General features: G+C 40.2%; 2 protein-coding genes across 5 annotated transcripts; both read right to left on the reverse strand.

Annotated features, from left to right (window-relative positions):
* Nucleotides 1-1267: 1267 nt before the first annotated feature.
* UBA2 (ubiquitin like modifier activating enzyme 2) lies at nucleotides 1268-19429 on the reverse strand. Of its 4 annotated transcripts, XM_075714875.1 has the most exons (17): nucleotides 19286-19429; nucleotides 15358-15441; nucleotides 15022-15092; nucleotides 13796-13860; nucleotides 13137-13237; nucleotides 12853-12974; nucleotides 12097-12164; nucleotides 9609-9730; nucleotides 8652-8751; nucleotides 7939-8099; nucleotides 6925-7018; nucleotides 6719-6831; nucleotides 6090-6245; nucleotides 5439-5535; nucleotides 4726-4831; nucleotides 3787-3923; nucleotides 1268-2333 (listed from the first exon to the last, which is right to left on the reverse strand). In XM_075714875.1, exons 1-17 carry the CDS (start codon nucleotides 19427-19429, stop codon nucleotides 2152-2154), a joined length of 1923 nt encoding a protein of 640 aa, XP_075570990.1. In that variant the 3' UTR covers nucleotides 1268-2151. The 4 variants fall into 4 exon arrangements, with proteins under 4 accessions (XP_075570990.1, XP_075570992.1, XP_075570991.1 ...); XM_075714877.1 differs by lacking the exons at nucleotides 15358-15441; nucleotides 19286-19429 and adding an exon at nucleotides 14227-14364 and having other exon boundaries at nucleotides 15022-15054; XM_075714876.1 differs by lacking the exons at nucleotides 15022-15092; nucleotides 15358-15441; nucleotides 19286-19429 and adding an exon at nucleotides 14227-14809.
* A 1403-nt stretch (nucleotides 19430-20832) lies between these two features.
* PDCD2L (programmed cell death 2 like) lies at nucleotides 20833-27155 on the reverse strand. Its single transcript, XM_075715456.1, has 7 exons — nucleotides 27042-27155; nucleotides 26753-26916; nucleotides 26553-26622; nucleotides 25078-25481; nucleotides 23314-23427; nucleotides 21504-21652; nucleotides 20833-20963 (listed from the first exon to the last, which is right to left on the reverse strand). The coding sequence occupies exons 1-7, from the start codon at nucleotides 27153-27155 to the stop codon at nucleotides 20833-20835; spliced, it is 1146 nt and encodes a 381-aa protein (XP_075571571.1).
* Between the last annotated feature and the right edge of the window lie 532 nt (nucleotides 27156-27687).

Genomic DNA, 27687 nt, shown 5'->3' on the forward strand with positions numbered 1-27687 from the left:
AACTTAAGGAGTAGAAGCCAGTGAGACTGAATAGCCCCCCCTTCTCTTTTTCACCCCCAAATCTGTTGTTGCATGTTACTTCGACTCAGCTTATATACCGCTCAATTCCAAGTCATGAACACTCTGAACTTCAGTAAAACTAATGCAATGAAGTTAGCAGAATTATAGCCTCTACTGTTAAAATAATTAAAAAAGCCTTAGAAAGCTAAATTCCTAAATACCGACCAGTGCAAGCAGGGACATTTCTCAGGTAGTGAGTGAGCTAGGATCACACTATCCATTACACATGCCATCAGCTTAGATAAAGCTTTGTCATGTCACAGCGAGAAGCACATCTTATTACACGGATAACAGGCTATTTGACAACTAATTTAGTAAACCAGTAATTTTACTTCTAGCAAAGCTTAAAAAGCAAATGTCAGCCTTAATTTTTGGAAGACGTAATCAGACATACTAAATTCTAGTGCTTCAACTGTTTATGGCAAAAACTTCCCATTGTAGCATTGAAAATCCTTTCTGTAACACCTCTTTACTTACATCTTTACCTCTCAGTCTTCACTCAGGCTGGCCACGAAGCAACTAACTCAAAAGGATTTAATTTCACAGTGGAGCATTATGCCTCCAAACTAGCCATTGCAAATGACTATTGCTACCTAAAAGAAGAGATAAAACATTAATTGCTACGTAGAATTGTAGTTTTGCACTGCATTGGCAATTTAACACTGATTAAGAGCCGGCCTTTGTACCAGACAGAACCAGATCCAGGAAACAAAATCTAAAAATGTGCTGGTTTTGGTTTGGTGTGGTTTTTGGTTTGGTTTTTTTTTTGTTGGTTTTTTTTTTTACATTCTCCTTCTATACATTAACATCATCTTTAAAATTCAGTCAGTTTTCAAACTGTAACAGAATAAATCTTGTCTGCTCAATTTCTCTGCTCTGTAAGGTTAACTCTGCAGACTTACCTATGAATAGAAGCAGTTTTGGTTCATTAACACAAAGTCAGAAAGTAATTTCAGTACAGTGACAGAAATGGCTGATTAATGTGTTCTAAGAATCAACACTGATAGTTTTGAAAGCTACCAAAATAGTTAAATGAATGCAGTAGGCTTTAAGATACTGATTCTAAACATTGCACTTCTGTCCTGTGCACAAACTGTAATGTATGAAAGACCAGTGCTTTCTTCTTTCTGCACGAGGTGGTGAAAGCATGCGTGTGATGGTGCAAATGCGCCAACTGAAGAGGCCAATAATTGATTGTCCAAGAAAAAAACATTCACAAAAGTTTTATTAAAAAAATTCCCCTTTCACCTCAAACAAGTGAAGCTTAAGTTCTGTACTACTAGGTTATGCTTAGAAAAATGAAAATAATACAGTAATTTTTGAAGGCTATACATTGTAAAATCCCATAAGTCAGCATAAACTTGGACTGTGCAAGCAAATATAGCAAGTATTTCAGATGTCATTTATTTGGTCCATCAGATGTACAGTATAGTAGTAGTATCTGAGTTTACAAAACATCAAATATAAATAACCTGAAACTGTAACAATACACAAAAATTTGCTTCTTACATTGACATACCAGGCAGTACAAGCTGAAAAACTTGAGTAAATTAACAGTTTTACAGTAATGTACATAGTGCCAGTTGAAGTTTAAGAACACTGTTAAAACATGGCACTAGTTGACTTTATTGAATTTTCTTCTTTACTTGTTCAGGGTGTGAAAAATGTTTAGCACTAGGCTAAAAATATTTTTCTTCAAGCAAAAAATAAAAATGTAGTTACTTAAAATCTGGGCATCAGATGATGACCCTTTACTAAACGAGAGTAGGGTTTTTTTGTCCTATTAACACAAAAATAACATGCTTTTTCCATGACTGTTTAAGCAAATACTTATCTGTAAGTATTTATAAACTATGTTTTTACTACATTTAATATATGGAATTAATATGGAAAAAACCTCTGAAAGAGTCTATTGAGATGAGAGCTTTATCAAGAGAAACAGACACAAATTATTTAAGCCAGTGGTTTGGTATTCACTTGGAACAAAGGCCTTAAAATTAGTCTAGTTCTGGACATTTTTCACATCCCAACATAATATGCTGTTATTGTATTACATTATCTGAATCGTTGTGTCAAGGGGCATTTGCACGTTCAGTCTAATGCTATAATTTCATCTTGCTCTTCTGTCTGCTCAGTACGCACTCTCTTTGTACTGATGCACTCCTTGTCTTCTAGTTTTCTCTTGCGGCTTTTGTTTTCCATATCATCATCAACATTGCTTGAAGTACCTTCATCTTCAGAATCAACGATCAATAGATCGTCCTGATCTGGAGCTGCAAAACATATGTTTTTAATTCAAATGGATACTATAAAAATAGTCTACTCTCAAACCAAGTTCCACACCTAAAAATAAGAATGTCTCTAATACAACAAATACATCTTGGAGCAATTCTTTATCCGTATTCTTTGTCATTCAACTGCAAGAGTACTTTGAGTTTCTCTGAAACCAGTATAAAATAGGCTTTTCACATAGTTATTCCCTCTTCACTAGAGGTATGGAAAATATTGCAATAACCCCAAAATACGGGAAATGCATTAGTTAGCACAATTTTTTTTGCAAGTACAAAATAGAAGAATTGCATACTATCCGCAGCAGTCCTTGAGAAAACTTTTCCACACACTGAGCTGTAGTCCAGCCTCTCCCTTCACTAGTGCATTCAACAGAACTCCCACTAGAAGCCATGCTCCCTGAGAGAGAACACGCTAAGAGAGGGAGGAGTGGAAGGGTGAGCAGACTTAAAGAGCTGAAGTATAACAGTACATAGTATAAAGAAGGGAAAAATAGAACCAAGCGTGAATTTTCAAGAAATCGTGGATTTTGTTTGGTTTGAAGTACAAATTCACTATAAAAACTAATTTTATGCTAAGGGGTTTTTTTTATATAATTTGAAATCAATTGTAGCAATACCCTTAACATTTAATCTCCCCTGAAACAAGAGGCAGGTGGAAGTGACTACATACTTGTGCACGTATCTCAAATAGGACCATCTGACAGGCAAAGGAACATCATCCAAAAGTAAGACAGAACTACAGATACCTAACTTACATGTCACAAGAAGTATTCAGTTTCATACACTAGCCTTATAAAACAGTATGACATTTCCAGTACATTAGCTTTCAGTGCTTAAGCATCCCGTATTCAGTTGAGTTAAACTATTTTGAGTATGTTCAAAGAAACACCTTGCATTAGGAAGGTGATAGTACTTCTTGCTGGACAGCAAATGCTATTTTCTTGCCATGCTTTGCTTGACAGGTGAAAACTAATTATTTTATAAGCAGATAATAAAAGACACCTTCTTAAATTAACAAAATAAAACATGATCGAAGGCATCCACAAAGTAATTTTTACTCTGTAGGGAGTAAAGTGACAGATTTAGTTGATTCTTTTTTGTCAAGACCATCAGACAGAATGGGTCTAACTTCATTTAAATCACTGTGCAAATGATGCACTTAAGCTGACACCCCACCAAGCCCTTGTGAATTAAATAATATAATTTTGAGGTGTATTTACTTGTAAAGCTTTGTAACAATCTTAAATGCACGTTTTGTAACAATTGTAAATGTGCATTTTTCTATTTAATATAATACTTATACACAGAGACAACTTAAATGCCTTTTATTTCATGTTGGCAAAGTTAAGTCATAAAACTGAAGACAACTATTTTAACTGGACTGCACTACTGAAAGACTATTTTATTATATTTAATATTGACTATTGTTATTTACCTGTTGATGTTGAGGGTTGCGCTCCATCATCACTACCATTGGTAATGTTCTTGGATGCTGGTTCTGATGGTTTAGGGCCAACTTTTTCAGGGGTATCACCAACAACTTCAAATTCTACATCTTTTTCTAGGTCTTCACTGCAGAAAAATCCATACGCTTTTAAACAACCAGGTGAAAAAAAACCCACTGTCTTTTTCACAAACAAAGTATGTCATTCAAGTATTAGAGCACCCTGCAACTATGACAAAATGGGAAAAACGTATTAAAAAAAGAGGACAACCTGTTCAGTCCTCCTTTATAATTTATGCTTTCTCTATTCGTGAACACTGTTCCACCCAGTACTATGACTTAAAATGCTTAGGAATGAGGAAAATCATTACCTGAGCTTACCTTTCTTCCTCAAGTGTCCTATTGTCACTGAAAGCGCAGTGTGTTAGTTTACTGTATCTAATATGTATATTACTTATCCAGGGTTAAATACACACACCAATTATTTCAAAGTGACTTCTATTTGCATTGCTGTATCTGAACACAGGTAGTCAAGCAGAGGACCTACTACCCCAGCAGGCTGGGGTGTTTTTTTTGTCTTTTTTGTTTTTTAAATGACAGTTTCTTACTTGTTGGCTGCCCCAAAAGAAAAATTTGGTTTTGCACTGTATTTTCATATTGTATAATGACAAATTATTCAAGTAAACCTTTTCCAGTCACTGTTGTAAAAAAACACAACCCACAAAACAAAACAAACACCCCAACCCAAAACAAAACCACATAAACTCTACAAATTCATAAAAAGTAACAATTAGTCTTTTTCTTCTGTATTTTCTTTCTGCAGCTTAACCTCTGAGCTTTTTAATGAATTTAAAATTCTGAGTTGGAAATTCCCTGTGGAACTGTTCTACATACATACACACACAAAAACAATTATTTCAGAATCCTTACCTATGAAGCACATTGATTAACAATGTATAGTCCTGGAGGAAATCATCTGCTTGTAGTCGAGTGCCGTTTCGAATTCCGAAGTCTGATAATTTCCTGTGGTTATTTGCTAGAAAAATAGTGAAAAACTGCAGCGTATACAGCTATTTACACCTGAATAAATATAATGAAACAAGTACTCCAGAATTTTTATGTAGAAACATAAGATTAACATTTATTATCTATATTTAGAGTAAAAGCTGATATTTAAGCCTATCGGGAGAAAACTACTTATGTTTGACTTATTTACCCCCTGTGCATCATGTTCAAGCACTTCACTATTATTACATTTAGGAACATTTTGCAGATAATGTTTGTATTGTAATAGTGCCTACAAGCATCATAAAAAGACCACAATCTAAGAACACGAAAATGAACAGGACTTGCAAACACAGGAAAATAACTGGTGTACTTTTATAGCTGAACACCTATTCTTGAAAGGAATCCTGACGCTCCAGGTGAAAAGTACGTTATACAGGAAAGCTGAACTGGACACGCAGGCTTGTAGGCAATACCATTAGCTATTCTTGAGCTATTTAAATACTTGCAAATCCACTTCTCTTCAAATAGTAGTCTACAGGATGAACACTAAAACATTTGCTACACTTCCATTCTGTGTATCTTCATTTCTTCCTAGTTTTTATCTACTCTTATCTAAAAAGCTTCAGTATGTATACCTTCTGTTTCTCCTTCTTCTGAAGAGATAAGAATGGTTCCTTTTCCATCATCTATTTGTACATCTGGTGCTACCATAGCAAATTTTTCTTTCACTATCTGAAAAGATGAATATGATTATTTAATCAATATCTGACTTAAAAACACTTATAAAAGAAAGAACCTTGAATTACGTTGATTTCCTTATCCTGGCTCATTTTCAGGCATCTGCTGAAAGCTTACATGTGTGTTTGGTTTTTTTTTTAAACTTCCATGAACAAAAATAATTATGTTTTTGCTGTCTGAAACCTACAGGTTCAGATACACTGAAAAAATTTTTAGAATACTTCATAAAATGACAGAATTACAAATCAGTTGTGGCTACTGAACTGTTCAACTGAAATACAAATTTAGTTTTTTGTGGTTAGGTATGAACAGGCTTTAAACCAACCAAAAAATTACAAACCACAAACATTCTTTCACAAGATAAAAGCACAAATGAGCAAGAAGCACACTGGCTAATCTAGGTCTTCTTGTAGCTGAAAGAAATGCAAAATGTAGAGCAAATATAAACAGCTGAGGTTCAGTCAAAATATATTGAAAAAAACCCCTAACTTTAATAGTGCACAGTATTAGAATCAAAATGAAAGCTGCAGCTAATATTCAAGATTTACCTTATCCTGGAGTGTTAACACAGTAACTTTGTGTACGTTAAGTTTCACAGTCACTTCTGGCTTACTTGCACATACGTAACAGTTAGGATTTGGTGGATCCAAAGCACAAGGAACCAATAGCTTCTTTCTGGGATTTGGCTGCTTGTTCAGAAAAATCTTGAGGACAGACAAAAATAAAACAAGTTATTCTGTAAGTAACAGCAGTCATAAAACCTGTTTTCCTACAGATTTATTCCCTTAGTCTCACAGGTTGCCCTGTTCCCTAATCCTCTGTGACATGCCTGCTGAACAGGAGAAAGTGTGTATTACAGCCAGGCCACAATGACACCTGTGCTGACGGACCAGCTAGTGCCAAACAGATCTGTGACATGAAACACCCATGTTTCAAGTGATGCCAGTCTGGTTCTCTCTCCTATCCAGCAGCCAATTTGCATTAAATCAGAGGAATTTAATGATTCTTGAGACTTCCATTTTTGTTTTCATTGCGGCTGGAAGTTCCCAGCACATGCAGAATCTACTGAAGCAACAAGTGAGAGACAGTAAAACTACGCAATTTTCAAAGCAGGTTAAATGCGACTTTTAAACAAATAATAAGTAACAAGAAAGTAAAGTATCTTATTCCCACTTACCGTTCTACACTGATCTATTTTTCCTGATAAAATCTTCAAACCCTCCAGCACTATCAGACCAGCTATTACTGCATTAGTAGTAGCTATAGCTGGGATAATATTTCCTGCCATTGCTGCAAAATAAGCAAGAGTATGCAGATTTTTAATAGTAAATGAAAATGAGTAGTTTATTATTTAAATAAAATAGTGTTATATTTTATCCTTACACTTGATATCAAATCTGCTCTTCATATTCATACTGAAAACATGCATCCTGAGGTTTGCAGCAGAAGTGACAAAATCCATCGCAGAAGGGTCATCCTGACAAGAAGTTAATATAAAAAGTATTTAAAAATCAGATTACTCATTGGAAAAAGTTTGCAACACATGGTTCCTAAAACCTTAAAAACAGAAAGTTAAAAAAAAAAAAAGTCTGTACAATATTCCATTTCAAAGTCAATACACTTCCTCTTTCAAATGATATGTTTAGACAGCCGTAATACTTTAAATACACTTGTTTAGAACTTGCACTTAACATTTTAGTAGTGAATGAGTGTATTAGTATTAATAAAATGCCCTGTATGTTCAAAATAATGTCTAAATCCTAAGTCTTACAATGTTTTATGCTCAGTTTCAATAATTGGTGTTTCAGAAAGAAGTATTTTTACTGTCTGTTGTAATACTGTTCTACTATTTTGTGCCCCCTATATTTACAAACTACTTTTTTTTCTTATGCCAAATGACAACTGACTGCAGGAAGATTACACTGTCTCTGGTGCTAAAAGAGAAAATGCTTTTCTTGTTTCTCTTCAGCAAACTCGTAATATACCACATCCCTATCGTCAGAGTTAATTACTATGTACAACTCAGTAGAACTCTACCTACAAACCACTGTATAAGAGCATGTTTTAGAGAAAGCTAAAAAGGAAAAAATGAAGTTGCATTATTAAAATTTTTATTTAAAAAAATCAAAATATGACAAATACTTCTGAATTTGTGCTTTTTAAAGTTGATGAATTAAGTTATTTTAAATCACAATAGTTAATCCTTACACTCAGTGAGTTATAAAATATCGTGTGTTTAAAGTATGTATTTGTTTACATATGGAAAGTGCTTTCAGTGAGGCACCAGACATTTTTGGTCTAAGTAGTACTCTTTTGGAATGAAACTGAATGAGTCCAATTAATATTTGTACTACATATGTAGAGTATAACTGGTTCTTATGTATTTGGCAAACTAACCTTATCCCATATAAGCTCTGCTCCATCACCCTTCTCAGCCAGGTGAAGTCTCAGGGTTTCAACACTCTTTGAAAATAAGCGTGCATAGCTCTTGACATCAAGAACCTGCTGATCCTTCAAGACTGCAGAGGATTCATTTTGTTGGTCAGATATGTTTTTCTCTTTGGGAAAAGAAAAAAAAAATATTAAGGTCAGGAATACTTATAAATCCCACAAAAGTTCTCTCAAAGAGCTAAGAATTTTCCGATCTCAGCAAAATTAAATATTTTCTAAATTGAAGAACAATATCCTTAAACTACAGTAGCCCCAACACTTTGTAACAAATCTGCATTTAAAACAGCAACTATAGCTATGCTTATATCAATCACCTATACATGCACAAATTACAGCAAATGTAATTTTCAACAAAACTTGCTTTCAGAGATAAATGTATCAGTGGTTATGATAAGGTCTCCTAGAATAAGCCAACATGTAATTGTGAAATGTGAATTTTCTGCAGCCAATACTGAGTATCTAAAATAACAACGCAAAATCGTTTTAGAAAAAACGTTTTCTATATAGAGAAAAACTTTAAATCTTGAGGAATCACAAAGAATGACTATGTTCATTTTCAGTACTCGACTGCGACAGTGAGAAAATGTACATATCACAGAGATGCATTAACAAACAGCAGGTATAACTTACAAATATACAGTGGGAGGAGGGACAATTACCTTGATTTTGTACCTCAGCCCAGTCCAGTGGCACTGGAGGCTTTCTTTTCCTCCACAGCTTATCCATTGTCAGCAGATATCTAATGTCATCTTTGAAAAGCTAGGAAACATTAAAAAAAAAATTAAAATGAAAGGGGGGAAAAAAAGACATACTTTATTTTTACATCTGCTGTGAAATTGAAAAATCAGCGTCAGATTTATGAGGTTTTGCTTTTCTCCTTAAAAATATTTTCAACCACATAACTAAAAATCAAACTCCGGGGGCGGGGGGGGGGGGGGGGAATTCGAAAAACTTCTTATTCCCCATTCTCTAACACTTACTGTGTAAAGCAGACACCGCTCTGATTAATTGGGGGGGGGGGGGGGGGAGTAAAGTGAAAATGAAGATAGTCCAAACAGTGGGTTCACATGCTTACTGAAGGCATCACTACAGCTGTCTGTATACTCTCCCTGAGATATTCTTACCTACATGCCAATGAACTTCCAAAGTAAAGTTATTACTATGTATCAATGTTACAGTCTATACTCATTTCCTCTATTTACCCACTTTTAGCAACTATTTAGAATGAAAACTCCTAAACCAGTTTGTATTTTCTTATGCCAGAGCCTGATTATACACAGATGACTGATAGCTTTTAGGTCCTCAGATTGGTTCTGATTATGCCCAGTGAAAGTCCTACAGAATTCAAGTTTACCTTTTCATATTAAAAGTAATTCGAATGAAGTTTTTTCTGTACAGTATGGACAAGCTGCTGAAGCCATCTGTACAGACAGAGATGGAATGCCGTAAAACAAGCAAGTGTTGTAAAAGACCAACACTACAGCAAAACTGGTGGAAGTTATAACATAATTGCATAATTGATGGCTAGCATTAAGTGTCCAAACTGGGTTTTGACTTAACTTTAAAGCATCTCATACACTTCAAATAAAGACATTTATTCAGGGTAAAGAAGATACCTTAGTAAAAAGTTTAACTGGATCGTATCCAGTTGATTTAGCCCACTCCTTAGTTGAAATACGTTTAATCTCACCATCCTCATTGGATGCTCGTGCTCTGGCTTCTGCTTCTGCTGGCTCCCCTATTAATAAAGCATTAACCAGTATTTTAATTCAAACAAAGGAAAAATCACATCCAAATGTTTCCCCTAGAGTCAATAACCAAAATTATGCAGGGACCATAAAATGGCTTTACTGCGCCCAACACCAGCCGAATTAGACACAGTGTGACTACTCCTGTTTGCTTCTGCAGCTCACTAATTTAACTTGATGTCACCCAATTCCTTTATTGGCAGAAGCAGTAAACAATTGTTTCCTATTCATTTTCTCCACATAGTGTTGCTATTTCATAAATCTCTAGTCATCCCCTTTTAGTAGTCTCTTTTCCTGGCTGAAGAGTCTTAGTTTGGTTAGAACTTCAACACAAAGAAAAAAAAAAAAAAAAGGTAAGCTTCCTACCTCTGGTTATTTCTACACAAAAAAATTCCATGCATACAGATGCTATTAATTTTGTGTTTCTTTCCCAGTCATATCCAGCAATCGCTATCGTGATTCCTAATAAGCAGCAGGTTGATGTTTTCATAAAACTATCTATTAACATCTTCACTGAATGAGAAAAATCAACTCAGAGACCATCACTTTATATGTAAATTTGTGAATGTTTCCCCCCTTTCACCAATGCATCATTTGCATCATTTCATATTTATCTGCACCAAATCTACCTAATGTCTCATTGCCCGGTCATTCTGTATTGTGAAGCTTTCTACTACTTTTTGCAGTTAGTCCTCATCTTTATTATTCTGAGTGACTTTGCTTAATCATGTAAGCCAAACAGCACTGGTCCCATCCCCAGTCTGAGACACTCTTCTAATCACTATTTATCTCTTTCATTTAAGTAGTTTATCCACTTCAGGATCTTCGTCCTTTTTTCTCCCCATGGCTGCTTAGCTCCCTCAGGTTCCTCACAAGAAGTTTTTGAGTGCCCCCTGCAGACTCAAAACAGCGTAAACCAAATCTGCTTGTCCACAAGTTTGCTGAATCCTTCAAAGGACCTGCAAAGCCATGCAAGGCACTTCCCTTTACAAGGGTTGCATTGACTCTTCCCTGATACACCGTGTATATCCACTGATTCTAAACAGCATTATCGCTACAGACAGTTTGCTCACTACAGACATGAGGCTACAGCTCAGGCCTTCCTGTAACTGTCCTGGTGTCTTTGTTTAAATAAGTGGCATTGTGCCCGCTACCTGCCAAGTATTCCAGCAGCCATTGTTTTAAATGAGTTTTCACGCCACTCTTTTTAAGACTCAGCTATTTCATTCTGCACTTCCTGTAGGAACAACCTGTCGGGTGATCACTATCTGATGTTCAGAGAATCTGAAGAGTCGGAGGATCCTCTAAGCTCCCTCTCCCAAGTCCATTCATCTACTGAAGGATCCAAAAGAAGCAACAATGATGCTTATTCACCTTCACAGTAACTACAGTTACTGTCCTTACAGAAAAATACTGAATAGCTACAAAAACATCACTGAAAATGGGCATATTTCCTATGTAGATTAACACTGAAGTGTTTCAGGCTAGAAGAGTTCAAACACAATCCCTGTATTTCCTTGCAATCCCTCAGCTAGGAGTGGAAAAGGCAGAGTGACTACAAATACCATTCAGTTCTCAGTCCTCAGTTCAAAAGACAAGCCTCGCAGCTGCGGGGAAGGAAGCGCTCCATCAAATCCAAATATATAGGGGGAAAAAGGCCACCCTGTGAAGATCAGTTATATTTAATTTGCACTTCAAGCTCACTTTTCACCTCAAGTTTCTGTGCACATGGGGAGGACCGTTTGCTGCAGAGGGAACAGGAGTCTCCACACAGATACAAGCCTATTCATCTAAATCATGTATCTTACACCTGGATGTGCTAACTGGAACTTTATGATGAGTGTGTTGATTGTGTTCCTCACAGCTATTCTACCCACACTGTCTGAGAACAACTAGTGAATGCCAGTGACCCATCTTACACTGTATTACAAAGTTTTCACAACAGCTGAAGTGATCATTTTAATGTTTTAGACTGCCCACAAGAGCCACAGTTCTGACAAGTGAAACTATTAAACTGTTGGCATTTTGAAGAGTATTTTTTGCACATTCCCCACATAAAAACATCTGGTATGCACTATGCATCAAGTTAACTAAAAACCACTGAAATTATTTAAAATATCTAATAAGCAGCAGTAGGAGGGAACTAAATTACACACAGTGTACATGAAGTTCTGTAAGGGAAACTATTGTTAACACACTCCAAACTCTTGTTGTCCAAGGGTACAGTAAATGGAATCCTCTTAAAAGAAAATGGAGCTGACCTCTCTAACCTTAAGAAATGTACAGAAACAAGTCATTATCTCTGAAATAGAACATTTCAGTAACAGGGTAAGCTACCAGCTTATATCACACTCACAGGCAGCTTCAGGATCAGCTCTGTCAGGAGACACTTCTTGATCAGCATCTTCTTCTCCAAACAGCTGGCTATATAATAATTAAGAACAACACCACAATGCTAGAATTTCATCGTATCTGGTTAAAGACTGAAATATTTGCTAACAGATATATATCCATTTTAGAATTCTTGCTATCGGAGTGCCACTTCATACATTGCTTTTTAAATTGTTGGGATTCATCACATGTGGACTTAACATTGACAACACAAAATGTCCAACACAAAAAATTAATTTAGCAAAACAGTTCTGTATAACTCACTCAACAGTTCACCTAGCCTTACATTTATACCGCAGTACTGAATGCGTTGCTTATAACCCTCCGAGATCCCAGCAAACTTTACATCTGTTAATACATGCATTAAACTGAAAAATGTGTTAACTTCACACAAAGGTGAAGAATAAAGTAACCTCAACCTACACTGCTGTGCCAAACTACTCTGCCAGATTTTCTGTGATAAGAGTAAGGCTTAAGTACTAACCAACGTTCCATATTTGCATTAAAAGAAAAAAAAAAAACCACCCCAAAAAACCCACCCCAAAACCCAGGTCAAAGAACTGGAGTTTTTTGCTATAATCCACAGTCATTAAAAACAAACCAAAACCAAAACCAAACCAAACCAGAAAAAGTGTGTGTCCACTTTATTTCTCTACCTGTAGGTTTAGAAACCAGAAGAGTGAACCACAGTACCTATTTGCTTTTTTAAAAAATCACTTACTTAAACAAATACTTAGCCCACACAATGCAATGGATGGGTTCCGATGGCGTATTTCGGATTGTGCAGCCTGGAAAAGTCTTCTGAGTTGGTTTAGGATGACATTCATAACATTCTGTCACTCCCTGGTGAAAAGTGAAATATCTACTTGTCACACTGTCAATGCTACTGATAGTATATGCTACTACCAGATGAACTGTAACTGTATCTCAAAACACCCAACTCCCTGTTGTCTAAAATAGCCAATGATTTAAACTTAAAGTGACAAGAGTAATACACAACCTAACCTTTTTAATAACCGTTACTTGTCCAAGGTAGCCTGCAGTTCCACTCTCTATAAGAGGAACATCAGCAGCCAGACACATTCTGTTCACATGGTTACGGGCAGCTGCAAATCAAGAGTTTTTAAAGAAAAATTTTAGTAATTAGGAAAAAAAAGTTTTACTTCTCCAAATAGCCTCCTATGCAAATATTTATCCTTAATCTGTCTTATTTCATTATAAAGCACCACGCCTTTTTCACAAAGTCCATTTTCCAATGAACACAAAATCATAGAATTGTTTAGGTTGGAAAAGACCTTTAAGATCATCACGTCCAACCATTATATCAACACTATTATATACATATATTAAATATATCAACACTATTAAATACAGCAAACTCAACTGAATGAAGTTACATATGTACACATAATACTCATCAGTTCCCATAAAGCAGCAACATAGCAGTTAATGTTTATTTTCAAAACACCTGTAAAAGTACTAACTACCCTCTCAAGTTTCTAGTAAAACACACAAGCATTAGTTGAACTACAGATGGGCTAAAAGGATACTTGTTATTTAACTGACATTGCAGAAGTACTAGGAGCAGAACAGATTAAATTTCTGTTTCTATGAACAAGCAATAGTATTTCCTCTCCAATATAAAATCATAGTGAAAACTTCACCTCTGTTATCCAGAGCATTCATAACCAACGTAAACTGGCGGAAGAACTCTACGTTATAGTCAGGGCTACAGAAAAGAAAAACAATACTCAAAATGGCACATCAAAGTTGTTGGTTATTATGCCACAACAGAAACTATACACATGCAAAGGGTGGGCTGAGGTTCATGTGATAAATTACACATATTATAAATTTACTGCTAGCCTTTAACTGCCCCATTTGTCTTCTGCCCATTTGTCTAAAGCTGGGCAAAAGCATGAATTTTATGCTGCTGGAAAGAAGCTATCGCAATTAGTACTAATTTGACCAATGAAACAGGCAGACAACGAAAAAGTGATTCTACTGCTCTGACCTAATGAGTAAATTGGCTGAGCTGTGGGTAACTGACCTTAAAAACCATCAGCTGAGGCTAAAACGTGCACACTGTAATTACCATAGCTCATCAGACTGTTGATAATTCATTATACTGTGATAGCTCAATTGGTTTTGATTGTGCCTCCATACCCTTAGGAGCCAAGACATGGGATTTTAAAATCATCTTGACACTTTAATATCTTCACGTTGCATTTTTCTGATTTAAAGAAGAAGGTGGCAAAGAAGAGACAGCGAAGAGGAAACAGGATTAACGGTTTTACAGTTTCAGAAGGATGCAATGAGTCAGTGTTTCAGTAGCTACTAACAACATCAGAGTTCAAACCTTAGTATTACCGAATATCAACTTCGAAGAAACTGAACAAATGTAAATTAAAACATGGGAAACAGCTAATGAAAATCTACATAATCTTGTACTCTATTTATTGGTTATGGATCATAAAGATTAAATTTTAACAGTTTGGGGCGTATATGAATGATACTCAGTTACCTGCACACACACACAAAGGACTTCTTTTTTTTTTTTTAAAATCACAGGCTCAACATTCACATTTATTTTAATCTAATTATTGCTCAAGACATCAGGGCATCCTTACAGTGTAGAAACTTATATAGTAAATGTTGCTAATAAAACTAGAAATAGACACAAGCAAATGACTACAGCTTACTACCAGAGCTTAAGACAACTCATGCAAAATCCACACTCCCTCTCAGGTGTGTGGTAGTCTCATATTTACAGCTATTTCTTCTTACTGCGGTAGCCTTGTAAAATATCTTAAAGCACACCATCGTAGCATTTAAATAACACAGTACTTGCAAATCAAAACATGTAATTAGAGCTTAAAAACAAACATACTTCATGATGCTATCATGGTAAGCTATAATATTAGCTTCTGGATAAAACTGTAACACGCTTTCCTTGGCAACCTAGAAATAAAAAAAAAACAAAAACAAAAAAACCACTTATTATTTTTTCCTTCCTTCTAAAGATAGACTCGATACCAGTTGAGTATCAAGTAAGTTGACTACCTTAAGAGATTTAAATACTTCTATAATGAAATGTTGTGGATAGCCATGATCAACCAACCAACACTTACCTCTTCACAGCAGAAACAAAATTGTGGCATGTTTCTAACACTGTCCGTAAAATAACACTGAGTAAGTAAGGCTTGAGCTTTGACTTTTTCCTCACCTGTGATTTTGATCTTCCAACATGCTTCTTTTGAAACAAAAACTGCCTGTTGAGATTGCTGACATCAATAGTATCCAAATCAATCTATAAGCACACAAGAGACAACCATTTCACTTTTACAGAAATAAAAGGAACAAAATCATTAACAGAGTTTGAAGCAAATGCAGTTGACGAAAATGCATGAACTTTACAGATGCCTTTTCAGACCTGCATACAGGTATCACATCTGCACCATAGCAACTGCAGAGGCACAAGTGATCGCCTAACCACCTTCAGGAATCCATACATTTAAAATAATTACTGACAATGGAACCATGCGTCAAAAATTAAGGGCTACATGACAACAAACTTTCTGAAGAAAGAATCCCTACAAAAAATGCGCATGAATTTTGAGATATGTGTGCACACTAGTCAGTAGAAAGTCAATAACTGATTGTCCTGTTTACCATAGGATAAAGATTTTAGTGAGAATTCATCAGGAGCACAGCATACAAACTCAGAGGAGATGCTGCAGAAATCGGTCTAGATAGGTCCAGTCAGACTCTACACAGGACTAACCGCCCTGAACGCTGGCTCTGTACCACGCTTCCCCAAGGCCCAAGAAAGGCTACTCAGCAAACTAATTAGTACTTCTACTTTATATTTGAACATGGCTTTGAGCAACTGAATCAGTAAACTAAGGGCTGCATTCTCATCTAATTCATATGCTGCAGGGCAAAAGCTTTTACTGTTTGTCACCAGGACTAACTGCTTAAGTGCATATTAAAAAATTATGAAGTCTACTTAGAAAAAAAAAAATCCAATCACGCAGTCAAGATGTTTAAAAACATATACTACAGAACATCTGTGATGTACAACCTCAAAGGATGCCATGACTGTAATTCCCCTAACAGCCATGTTTCTATTTATTAATATATACACATGAACATCATAATTTCCAATGTCTTTACCACCCACCACAAGAATTAAGCAGATTTAATTAGAACTTTGAGAAGATTTAGTCCTGCCTTTGTTGCCGCTACTTTTCCATTAATTAAACAGTTTCACTGATCAACAACTCCTTTTAGAAGTCCTCTCCTGTCCCTAACATTTTTAACTAGGAGGGGAGGGAGATAATTTTTCTGAGCCTCAGAGGTATTTCTCAAAAATTCCCATAGATAATGCTGACACACTCAACATAGTAATGCTTTCAGCTATATGGAAAGTACTATCAGACTGACTGTGCCATGTGAAGTTTAAACATGACCTACTGAGTGTGTTAATTTTATTAACCAAACTTGAATAACAGAAAGAGTATGCCACACACTTCTCACTGAAGATCCTTTGCATGAGACCCAAGCTCCAAGATTAAACCTCCTGTTTTCTGAAGGGAATATTTTTAATTTAAGGATTAAGTTTTAGTATACTAAGAACTGTAATAGCTAAAATTTTATTTAAATGCTAAATAAAAGCACGTGTGGATATAGAGCAAACAGAAAATATACAATGTTTTAGAAATGTATTATAAAGCAGAAACTGTTAATCTTTATGACTCATAGTATCCTAGTAATTACCCGCGGTCTTGTATCTTTTCATGAAAATGGTATTTTTATGAAAACACATTTCTACCTCCTTTCCTTTCTTGTAAGACACACTCAGAAAGCTTGCTTAGTCCAAAGCTAAAAAGTCCAAGAACCTCAAGTTAAAATGATTAAGTGCATAATTCTGTTAAAATTTCCACCACCCAGAAAGCTTTTAGTATTTTAACTGAAGATAACAAGTGACATAAGCTACAACTGAAAACAGTACTACCAAGGCCAAAAGAAGCAAAGAAAGTTTTTCTCCAAAGAGAATACTTGAGAACATTAGACCTCAACAGAAGCTTCAATCTAGCAAAGAATGATCAGAATTTAACAGTTCTCTTATTAAAATAGCTTTTACACTGCTCCTATTTCTGTAAGTTAGAAGGAAAGGCCTCAGAACTTCCTAAGAATATATATTCATGTTCTTAATTCAGACTTGGATTTTGAGTAATTTGATTTTGTTCTTCATTCATGAGGACAATGGCACTGCCTTTCAACAAAGTATACTTAATGAAATTACATATCTGTGACTCGTCTGGTATTCAAAACTACTAGAGTTTTTTTTTTTTAGTATTAATATTTTGTTTAAAAAAATATTTCACAACTTATAAAAGATATTTTCAGGTGTTCAAGTTTGTTAGTATTTAATAACCAAGGAAAACCCTCAACAATATCACAAACGTTGATAAAAGCAATTTATTCTCCTAATTGCAAATTTCCTCTTTGCATAACAATCCTTTTTGCTCTTGCCTTGTCTTTTGCCCACCCACACCGTATGTTATCAAAATGTTACTGTCTTGCATAAAACACTGCCTATGATATTTTTAAATGAAGATGGCCCTGATCCAATGTGTATTTAAGTTAATGGAGTCCAACCAAGTCAGCCTTGAAAGACAATACAAAAAAAAAAAAAATCAAACTGTAAGTGTAACAATAAGCATAGCCCAATGACTAACTGGAAAATCAGGAGGTATTAAACTCCTTCTATCCTAACAGACTGCAGAGTACACAAATGACATAGTAAGGCAGAAAACGAGAGGTAAAAACAGTGCAGAAAATGTGGCTTCCACTCTTCTGCATAGGTTCACTTCACCAGTACGGTGTTAAAATTGGATAGGCTCTCAGTGGCAGACTCAAATGAAAGGGACAATCTGCAATTACACTTAAGCATATCCTACAAGTTTTAAAAAGTATTTCTGTAGAAAGGCCTGAGCTGTATGAATAACAAGGCAAACCAGTAGCTGTACTCTTCTACAAGCTGATATAGTTTTAGATAAAAGCTGTTTCTAATATGCTTTGCTCAACTAGTCTGACTGTAGAAACAAACTTCTTCCAGTTTGTCATACAAAACTCGGAGATGTGACTCCTGGCCAGGCATGCACAAGTAAAAACGTATTCAAGGAAAGAGACCTGTGCTCTCGCTGGATTTGTACTCCCGTAATTTCTTAAAACCATATGCTTTTCATAACTACAATAAGAAATTAATAAAGGTCTGGAAACTAGGTAATCAGAGTTTTGCCAATAATACTTCCCTCTATCCCGTTTTCATTACCACCCTCTCAATTCTGCCCTTCCCATACACATTCAGAGATTAGTTATCAGGAAGCAAAAGTGAAAGCAACAGCCCGCGGGAAGCTATCGTGACCGGACTTCTAAGACTGACAGTTTTGCAACTCTGTATCTAAAAATACAGTTCTCCTCCCACGTATTTTGGGTTTTCGCCGCAATCCATCAGCGGCCCATTATCCACGGTATTAGCAAAGGCGGCGTTAGGCAAAGCTCGGACCCCTACGAGCCATCGCCGGGCAGCAAACATGGCACACCGCCGCCTCCCAGATTTCATCTACGGGCTCCCAGGGAGGCGCAGCCGCTCCTCCGCCGAGCGACGCCTGCTCCCGCCGCCGCCCCGGGCAGGCGGCCCGACCTCCGCGGGGAAGCCCGCCCTCTCCCCCGGCCGGCGCCGGCGCCGGCGCCCGCTCCGGCGGGGAGCCCGGCCACCGCCGCTCGGGGCGGCCCCGTCCGAGGCGGCGGCGCGGCGGGCGCCCGCAGGCCGCGGCCCCTTTGTGGCGGGGCCCGTCCCCCGGCGGCAGGCGCGGCGCGGCGCGGCAGCCTCGCCCGGCAGCTTTGGCGGGCCGGGAGCAGTTTGAAAACACGCAGACAATGCGGCTGCCGGGAGGGGCCGCGCCGCCACAGCGCCCCCGCGCCCGCCGCGGCCCCGCCGCCCCGGCCCGCCTCGGGCCCCCGGCCCGCCTCAGCCCCCCTTCCCGCCTCAGCCCCCCCACCCTTCCCCGCCACCCCGCCCCGGCCTCGGCTGCGCCGCCGCCCGCCGGCCCCTCATCCGCCCCGGCCTCGGCCCCGGCCCGCACCACGTCGATGTTGCTGAAGCCGGTGAGCACCAGGTCCTTGAGGAGCTCGCAGCCGATGCCGCCGGCTCCCACCACCAAGAGCCGCGCCTGGGCCACGGCCTCCGCCAGCTCGCTGCGCAAGGGGCCCGACACCGGCACGGCCATGACGGCGGGCGAACAACGGCGGCGGGCAGAGGCAGCGACTCCGCGCGGCTCCCCTCAGCCGGGCCGCACTCCGGACAGCGAGCCCGGGCGAGACCAGAGCGGCGGCCGCCCGCCTGGCGCGCAGCGCCCCCTCCCGGCGGGGAGGGCCTCGGCCCTCTCCCGCGCACCGCCCAGGAAGGCCGCGGCGGGGCCGCACCTCGGCCGGGACGGGACGCGGCGGAGGAGCCGCCGGTTCGAGCCCCGCTCCCGCCGCCGCCGGGCCCGCCTCGGCTGCCGGCGGCCCGGCTCCGGGGGCGCTGCCTGGCGGGAAAGGCAGCCCTCGCCCGCCTGCTGCAGCCGCCGGCGCGGCCAGGGCTCGGCCCACAAGCTGCGCGCTGCGGGCTACCTGCCACAGCCGGGGAAAAGAGCCAGCCGAGCGCCCGCGGGCAGCGCTCGGGGCCTGGCGCAAGGCTTTCATATACATTAGCCCCAGTTAACTGACTCCCCTCTACAAGCTGACATGGCAAGCTACAATTCTTCCTTACAAAAAGTAGTTTTGCAAACACGTTCCATCATTTCAGCTCCCCCCCCCCCCCCTTTTTTTTTTTCTTTCAACCCACACTTTCAGTGCGTTAATTTATGCTGCAGCATTAAACCTGTACAAAAAGCTTTAAGGACACTTACTTAAATTACTCCTCCATTAAGTCAATTAAAATACTGCAATTTAGCCTAAACCAACAGGGAACTCCACAGAAGAATTTAGACTGCTTTAACTAACGCAGCACAAGTCGCCTGCGAGCACCAGACTGCGGTAACAAGGCAGGTGCTGCACCTACCAAATCACGCCGTACCTGCGGCGCTAACAAAAACCCCACCTTTTCTCCTTCCAAAGCAACGTGACTCTCGGCGCTCATTTAGCCGTGCCAATGCAACTTATCCTTCGCTGGAAAAACACACAGAAAAGCTTCACCATAGGGAGACTGTAGTGACAGCAAGGCCCTTTCAGCCACTGCCCACTGAATTTCTAATCTGGGATTAAAACAAAGCAGATCTGTATTTTACAATCAAGCTTACATTAAGTTCTTCACCGCTAGTAGTTTCTAAAAACTGGATCCTGTTTGGCTGATGAATGCTAACAGTATAACTAACTGCAATAAGACAAACTTTCCCCTTTACTTTCCTCTCCAAATGTTGTGTAACTAGAATCATGAAACTATCTCAACACTTAAATTTCCATGTGTAACCATGCAAGTTTTCTGTCACCACATTTTAGAGGCATGCTAATACATACTTCTTGGAAATAATGTCATCAAATGAATTTCCTTTTTACCACATCTGAGGAAAATTGTTGCATAATTATACGCTTTCACCTGTAGTAAAAAAAAAAACCCAACAGACTTTCCATCTATGCGGAGAAATAGAATTTATTTAAATAATCTCTGATCTGGGTCTTCTTGTACAAAAATAAATTCTTCAAGAGGGGTTTGATGATTCGTTGGCCAACAGCTTCTCTCACATGTGTAAACTATAACAGTTCCAAATTCCACTGACAGATCTAAAAACAAAGCAATAAAGGTCTGTAATGTAAAGGTATGAAAAGTGACATAACTGGGGGCTATTGCTTATTGCTATACTTCAATCTTCGCCAATTCAGAAAGTATTTTTCATATTCAGTCTCCTACACAAATAGCATTTTCTAATTTTAAAGATTTTAAAGCAAGCTGACTCAGAATTTTCAAAGAGCTTAAGTGTCTGCAATCTTATCTGACAATATTTATTATTTTCCAAGGCCTCATTTAAGAGGCAATAAAGACAAATTACTCCCAAGATCATGGACTTATCTATATTGCTGTTATTAAAGCTCACTAGTGAGCAAATGAAGTTGCAATCATAGAGTCTCCATAAACCAGAGTTGTATCTTTTGCTTAGTGAAATCTGTAATGGAAACAAGAGTGGGTTCTACGTAAGATGATCACTGTAGTTAGGCACATCAGTGCGTGTGGTTAGCAAGAAACAATCCAAATCGCAGTTCACTAAACTATACCAAGAAGGTGACTGTTTCTAGTATTCATTCAGCTAAGTCAAAGGTCAACACCTGAATCACTCTGGAGCATGCTGACCAGCGCTGGCATGAGTTGAAATTCAAATACTCTGTTGCTTCCACAGTTACTGCAGGCTGGAATACCTTTGTTAATGTTGGCTGGAGGACATGTTATGAATAAAGGCTGGCCGCCCCAAGAGTATCTAAGAGAAGAAAGGAAAGAAGTAATTACTTTTTTTGTATCTTAATTTCCTATGAAAACTTACATGCTGCCAACAGTGTTCAGGATTCTCTGAAACCTCTGAATTTGCTTGAAGTAGAAAACATTGTTATGAGCCAGAATCGTTGCCTGAGCTTCAGATGAGTCATTAAACAAAGAATAATGATGGGGAGGGGGAAATACTTGGAAGGTCAACACTTGGAAAGTCTTAAGGGAAGAGCTGGATTTAAAGGAGACAAATGCTTTGAATTGACACCTCCAAAATATGCTGTACCTGACTCATTTAATTAAGCAAACTACACTTTCCTGAAAAACAGAATCCTAACCAGTGGCAGTTAAAGATATTCAATATAGAATAGGTCTCAAAACCACTGTAGTTATGTCACAGAACTGATGTTTTATTTATAAGAGCTATCATACCTCCACAACTAACAGGAAGCCAAGATCGAAGACTGCTTCCACTGAATGCCAAGCAGGGAATTCTGTGCTGTACTGAAAGCTCAACAGAGATCTGGCAGCCCGGGAGAAATGGGGGCCCAACAGGCATACTCGCAACACCCATGAAAGGGAAAGGGAGGGCTATGTAAAGATTATAACTAGTGATAGTCATAGGGAACACCAGAGGTGATGTTTTAGAAGAATGGAAAATTCAAAGAGCGTAATACTGCAAAATGACAGATCCAGTGAAAAAAAGTTGTCTGAAAATGTTACTTGCACTCTGCATTAGTACATTTTCTGTATAATCTTTGATAGATAATGAATGTTTCTAATGTTTCTTATCTGTGTAACCAGCCCCTCAGACTTTACATCCTCATCAAAAAGCTACCAGTTAGTTCCACCTGTTTCTGGAAACTTGATAAACAAAGGTCCTGTCACAACACTGGGACAGCTTCACCAGATAGGCTGCACTGGACTCTCTGGAACAAGGAAGTTAAAAACTAACACTTGGTATGGTCCATGAAAACCATGTATATTATCTGGTACTACAAACAATTTATGATTTGAACTGTTTGTTATACTTTCATTCACAATTAACTCCTCTTTCGGGAAAGTAGCTGCTCTGAGGTGGAAACTCCTTTTGTTCTAGGAAAAGCAACAGATTTACAAGAACTGAAGACTGCAGGGTCCCGAGGGGTAATCACAATAAGCTGCAGAACTCCTCAGGCTTTAAAACAAATAATTTCTTACTTCAGTAACATCTCAAGGACTGAGACATAAGCAATTACAATAAGGTACAAAATTTCAGAGGAGCAGATAGCCCTGGAAATCTACCACAACAGCATACCACTGTGTATTATACTTCCATCTTAAAACTCTCTTGAAAACCTCTATGCCTGGATTTCAGTGAGTCTTCAAAGACAGTCTGGGTCTGTTCTCATCAGGTCTTATGTTGAAGAAAGTCTCCCATAGCCAGATCTGGGGTCTCTGGTCCTGCTTTGCTTCTCATCTACTTATACTTTGATTAAAAAAGCCCAACGAGGGATTTAAGTGACCATACAGGCATGGTAACAGCCGTCCTAGCAATTTCTTTTTATTAAGAAACAAAAATATACAACTATTTCCAATGAAACGGTTTATTTTGATGTACCAACAATCCATGTCTATGCTCTGTATCTCCCTGTTACAACCAGATGATCAACATACCTTAGAATCTGTTCAGGACACACAGATATTCTTTTCATAAATTTATGGAATGTGCGGTCCCTGCTTTTGACTTCACTCTTCTCATATTTTTCATTATCACCTTCAACTGCAAAACTATAAGAAAACAAGAAAAGAAAGAAAATTTCCAATAAGGTTTTCAGTACGGTATGCATGCTTTAAAGAAGCAATGGTTACTATTCATTCACATTAAATTATACTAAGTACACTGAAAAAAAAATACATGTTAAATTAAGAGGTAATTCCTGTTTGAGGTTGCAAGTGAACATTTTGCTTCTAGTTCTTCAGTTTCTGGTAGCTTACAATTACTAACGGCATTTCAAACTACCACGAGATTCAAATCCACCAGATACCTGCTTATTCCTTAAAAAAATAATTCCCTTAGTAACTTCTCAGTTTTTCTAGTTTTTAAGTTATGATGTTGTCTTTTAAAATTTTTAATTAAGTGTAATTAAAGTTCTACAATTCTATAAAGGTCAATAAAATTCAATAGGAACACCACCGCTACTAAAAAGTGTTCTATGCAGATTCTGCAATTGACAGTAGCTTTAGTTATCAAAAAATTCAATGTTGTCCACAATTCAGGAAAAGTCACTGTACATGTTAATATAATCAAAAGAGAAATGGTCTGGGTGTAAGTGCTCACTGCGATCACCTAAGTTAATACTGAAAATATTTTCAGTAACTACGTTCAAAAACTGTTTTTCAGACAACCTTTACAAAATCTTCAGGAGTTTTACCATCATCCCAGTTTCTAGTCAAAATCCCTAAGTAAATAAACTCTTAAAAATGCAACTGGAATATAAGAAAAACTTTAGCCTTGTAAAGAAAAAAAAGAGTCAAATGTCACAATATAAACTCATGCTATTTAGCATAAGATACTGTTTAAAACACACTGGTTGGTTTCAGAGATTGATGGTCCACTGCTCTATCTGGAGCCCAAGGACATTCCAACTGCTCAGTCACTCAGAAATAGATGCATCTCCAAATAACTCAAAATTTGACAGAACTGGGTGCATTCTTATGTTCTTCCAGCAAAATACTACACACCAATGATTCCTGAAGGACTGTCCTGGTTTTGGCTGGGATAGAGTTAATTCTCTTCCTAGGAGCTGGCATAGTGCTGTGTTTTGGATTTAGGATGAGAATAAAGTTGGTAACACACTGATGGTTTAGTTGTTGCTAGGTAGTGCTGACAGCAAGTTAAAGACTTAGCAGTTTCCCATGCTCTGCCAGGTGCACAAGAAGCTGGGAGGGGGCACAGCCAGGCCAGCTGACCCGAACTGGCCAAAGGGCTATTCTATACCATACAATGTCATGCTCAGTATGGAAACTGGGGGGAGTTCGCCCAGGGGTAGTGACTGCTGCTTGGGGACGGGCTGGGCATCAGTCGGCAAGTGGTGAGCAACTGCATTGTGCATCACTTGTTTTGTATATTCTTTTATCATTATTATTATTATTATTATTATTACTTTCTCTTCCTCTGCTGTCCTATTAAACTGTCTTTATCTCAGCCCACAGGTTTTTTTTCCCCCAGATTCTCTCCCCCAACGCACTGGGGGAGGTGGGTGGAGGGTGAGAGGCTGTGTGGTACCTAGTTGCCGACTGGGGTTAAACCATGACAAGGACCCACTTACAAACAAAAAACATTCAGATTTAGTGAGCATCAGATTTAGATTATCAGTCAGCATACAGGAAACTACATAATCCCTTCAGTTTCAGCATGAAATCCAGACTTGTTCTCACCTTTCTGACATCAGCTGTTCCAAATCAACACCCTCTCTCTGCTGATACTCCTTCAATAGCTTATCTGCATGAGCTGTATCAAGGAAACCAGTGTAGTCTTCCTCATCCACAACACTAATGTAAAAGGGCTGGAACACAGGAGCTGAACTAGATGTTGCCATTACCATTCCCTCACTGACTGGAGGATGCGTATTCAGGGAACCTGACCCATCCGCAGCTTCAGACAAGCGAAGCTGTTGGAACTGGGATGCACACTCCACCTCTCTGGACAAAGAGCTGCTCATCGCTTCATTTAAGCCAAGCAGCTGAAGGGAGGCACACGCAGGAGATTCCGCTCCATCACAGACTCCCCAGTCATCGGCTTCATCACACCAGTCCTTTGCAGCAAAGTTCGATTCTTGTTTCTGAGAAGGGGAAAAAAACCCAAAAAACCAAACAAAAATCCCCGTTGTCAAGATCAGCTACCCTAACACACTTCAAATACGGTTTCATAACATAAGAAAACTAAAACCTTAAAACCTTAACCTAATGCTTAGTGTTATTTTGCCTATTTTCCTCACAGTGGTAGTTACCAGCATACCCACATTTACTTTTCACAGCAGCAGTTATGGCAAAAAACACCTCATGCTGGAGAAAGGGAACAAGAATTCACTGGCTTTTCAAATGGCCTTTGTACATCGTGTTGCCATACCTTGGCTACTGGCATGACCACTGACAGCTAGTTTGGGTATGTTTATCTGGATAGAATACGGAGGAAAATAATAACAACGACAACAACAATACCATCATTTTATCAGAGTATAAGATCATTTACCACACCCCAAAATTTCATATTGCAAATGCACCAGCTGAATAAACACTTTCAGCCTGTCATCACTAGTCTGATAGCCATCCTCCTCTTTCAATCTTAAGCCAACATGCAGTTTTTCTTCACAAGCAAAAATACCACAAGTATATTAACAATAACTGAGCCAGATTAATTAAAACTGATGATAAATTTTTTTAAATCTATTTAAATTAGAAATTAAAGAAAACATCTTAAAAAGCCAAACCTAAACAGTATAGCTCAATCATTTAAAGTTGAAAAATAAAGTTTAGGTAGTTCAAGTAATTAAAAGTATTAGATATCAGTTTTGACCATACAGTTGGATTGCAGTCTCCACTTTAAAAGAAGCCTAACGTAGATCACAAACAAGAAGTTAACCTTCCAGTAAATAACGTGTAGTACTCACGGTGTCAAAAATTCCAGGACCATGACTTCTCACGTGACCACATGCATGACTCAAAACTAGCACATAGCACAGCTTCTTGAGAGAGGTTACGGCTACTTAAACGAGTACATGCGAGTGTGAAACTCATCCGACGCGACCGCGTTTTAATTTCACCCCCCCCCCCCCCCCCCGCCCCAGCGCCGCACTTGGCACAGCGCTCCGAAACAGGGGGCACAACCCAGGAAGGCCGCTTGCAGCTCGCACCTGGTTTACGCTGTAATCTGCCGCTTCCTTCTCTTGCGCCTGCAGATACTGGGAGCGCAGCACCTTCCAGCTTTAACGTGCCGTGTAAAAAAAAAGAACAAAGAGAGAGCAGTAAGGCAGCAGGCCCTGGGAGCGAGGAGGCACTTGCCAGGCGCGGGCGAGCGCAGGCTGGGCCCGGGGACGGCGCGCCGCGCCCTCACCTGCGGGCCGCTCCCCAGCAGCGCCGCCCGCCGCAGGCGAAGACGTTGGCGAGGCGGTGGGAGGGCGCCCCCTGCAGCGGGCAGTACACCTGCACCAGGTGCGCCAGCGCCCCGCCGCACACCCCGCAGCGCGGACAGCCCGGCCGCACGGACGGCACCCAGTCCTGAAAGACGAAGAGCACGGGCGCCGCTGGAGACGCTCCGAGGGCGCCCGGCGCCTGGACCGGCCTGCGGGCTGCGAGAGCCCTCCGGGCACGGCCCCTCCCGCCCCGTCCAGTCCCGGCCCTACCGCGGAGCCGCCCAGCTTGCTGGTGGCCCAGGCGGGGGCCTGCCCGCCCCCTCGGCACGGCCCCACCATGGGGGCGTCGCGGAGCCCCAGCAGCACGGGCGGCCCAGCCGCCATAGCAGCGCCGGCCCGCCCGCCCGACTACGGCGGCCGCCAGCGGACACGCGCCGCCGGATCGCTCACACCCTCCCCCCCCACCGCGGGCGGGGGCGCGCGTGTGCGCATGCGCGCGGGGCCGGGCGGCCACGGCGACACGAGGCGGGGCCCGGCCCGGCCCGCAGGGGGGGCAGCTCGGACACCGGCAGCGGGGGCAGCTCGGTCACCGGCAGCCGGGGCAGCTCGGTCACCGGCAGCCGGCGCAGCTCGGTCACCGGCAGCCGGGGCAGCTCGGTCACCGGCAGCGGGGGCAGCTCGGACACCGGCAGCGGGGGCAGCTCGGTCACCGGCAGCCGGGGCAGCTCGGTCACCGGCAGCGGGGGCAGCTCGGTCACCGGCAGCCGGGGCAGCTCGGTCACCGGCAGCGGGGGCAGCTCGGACACCGGCAGCGGGGGCAGCTCGGTCACCGGCAGCCGGGGCAGCTCGGACACCGGCAGCGGGGGCAGCTCGGTCACCGGCAGCCGGCGCAGCTCGGTCACCGGCAGCGGGGGCA

The sequence above is a fragment of the Pelecanus crispus genome, chromosome 8 (assembly GCF_030463565.1).
Source record: "Pelecanus crispus isolate bPelCri1 chromosome 8, bPelCri1.pri, whole genome shotgun sequence".
Classification (NCBI taxonomy): Eukaryota; Metazoa; Chordata; class Aves; order Pelecaniformes; family Pelecanidae; genus Pelecanus; species Pelecanus crispus.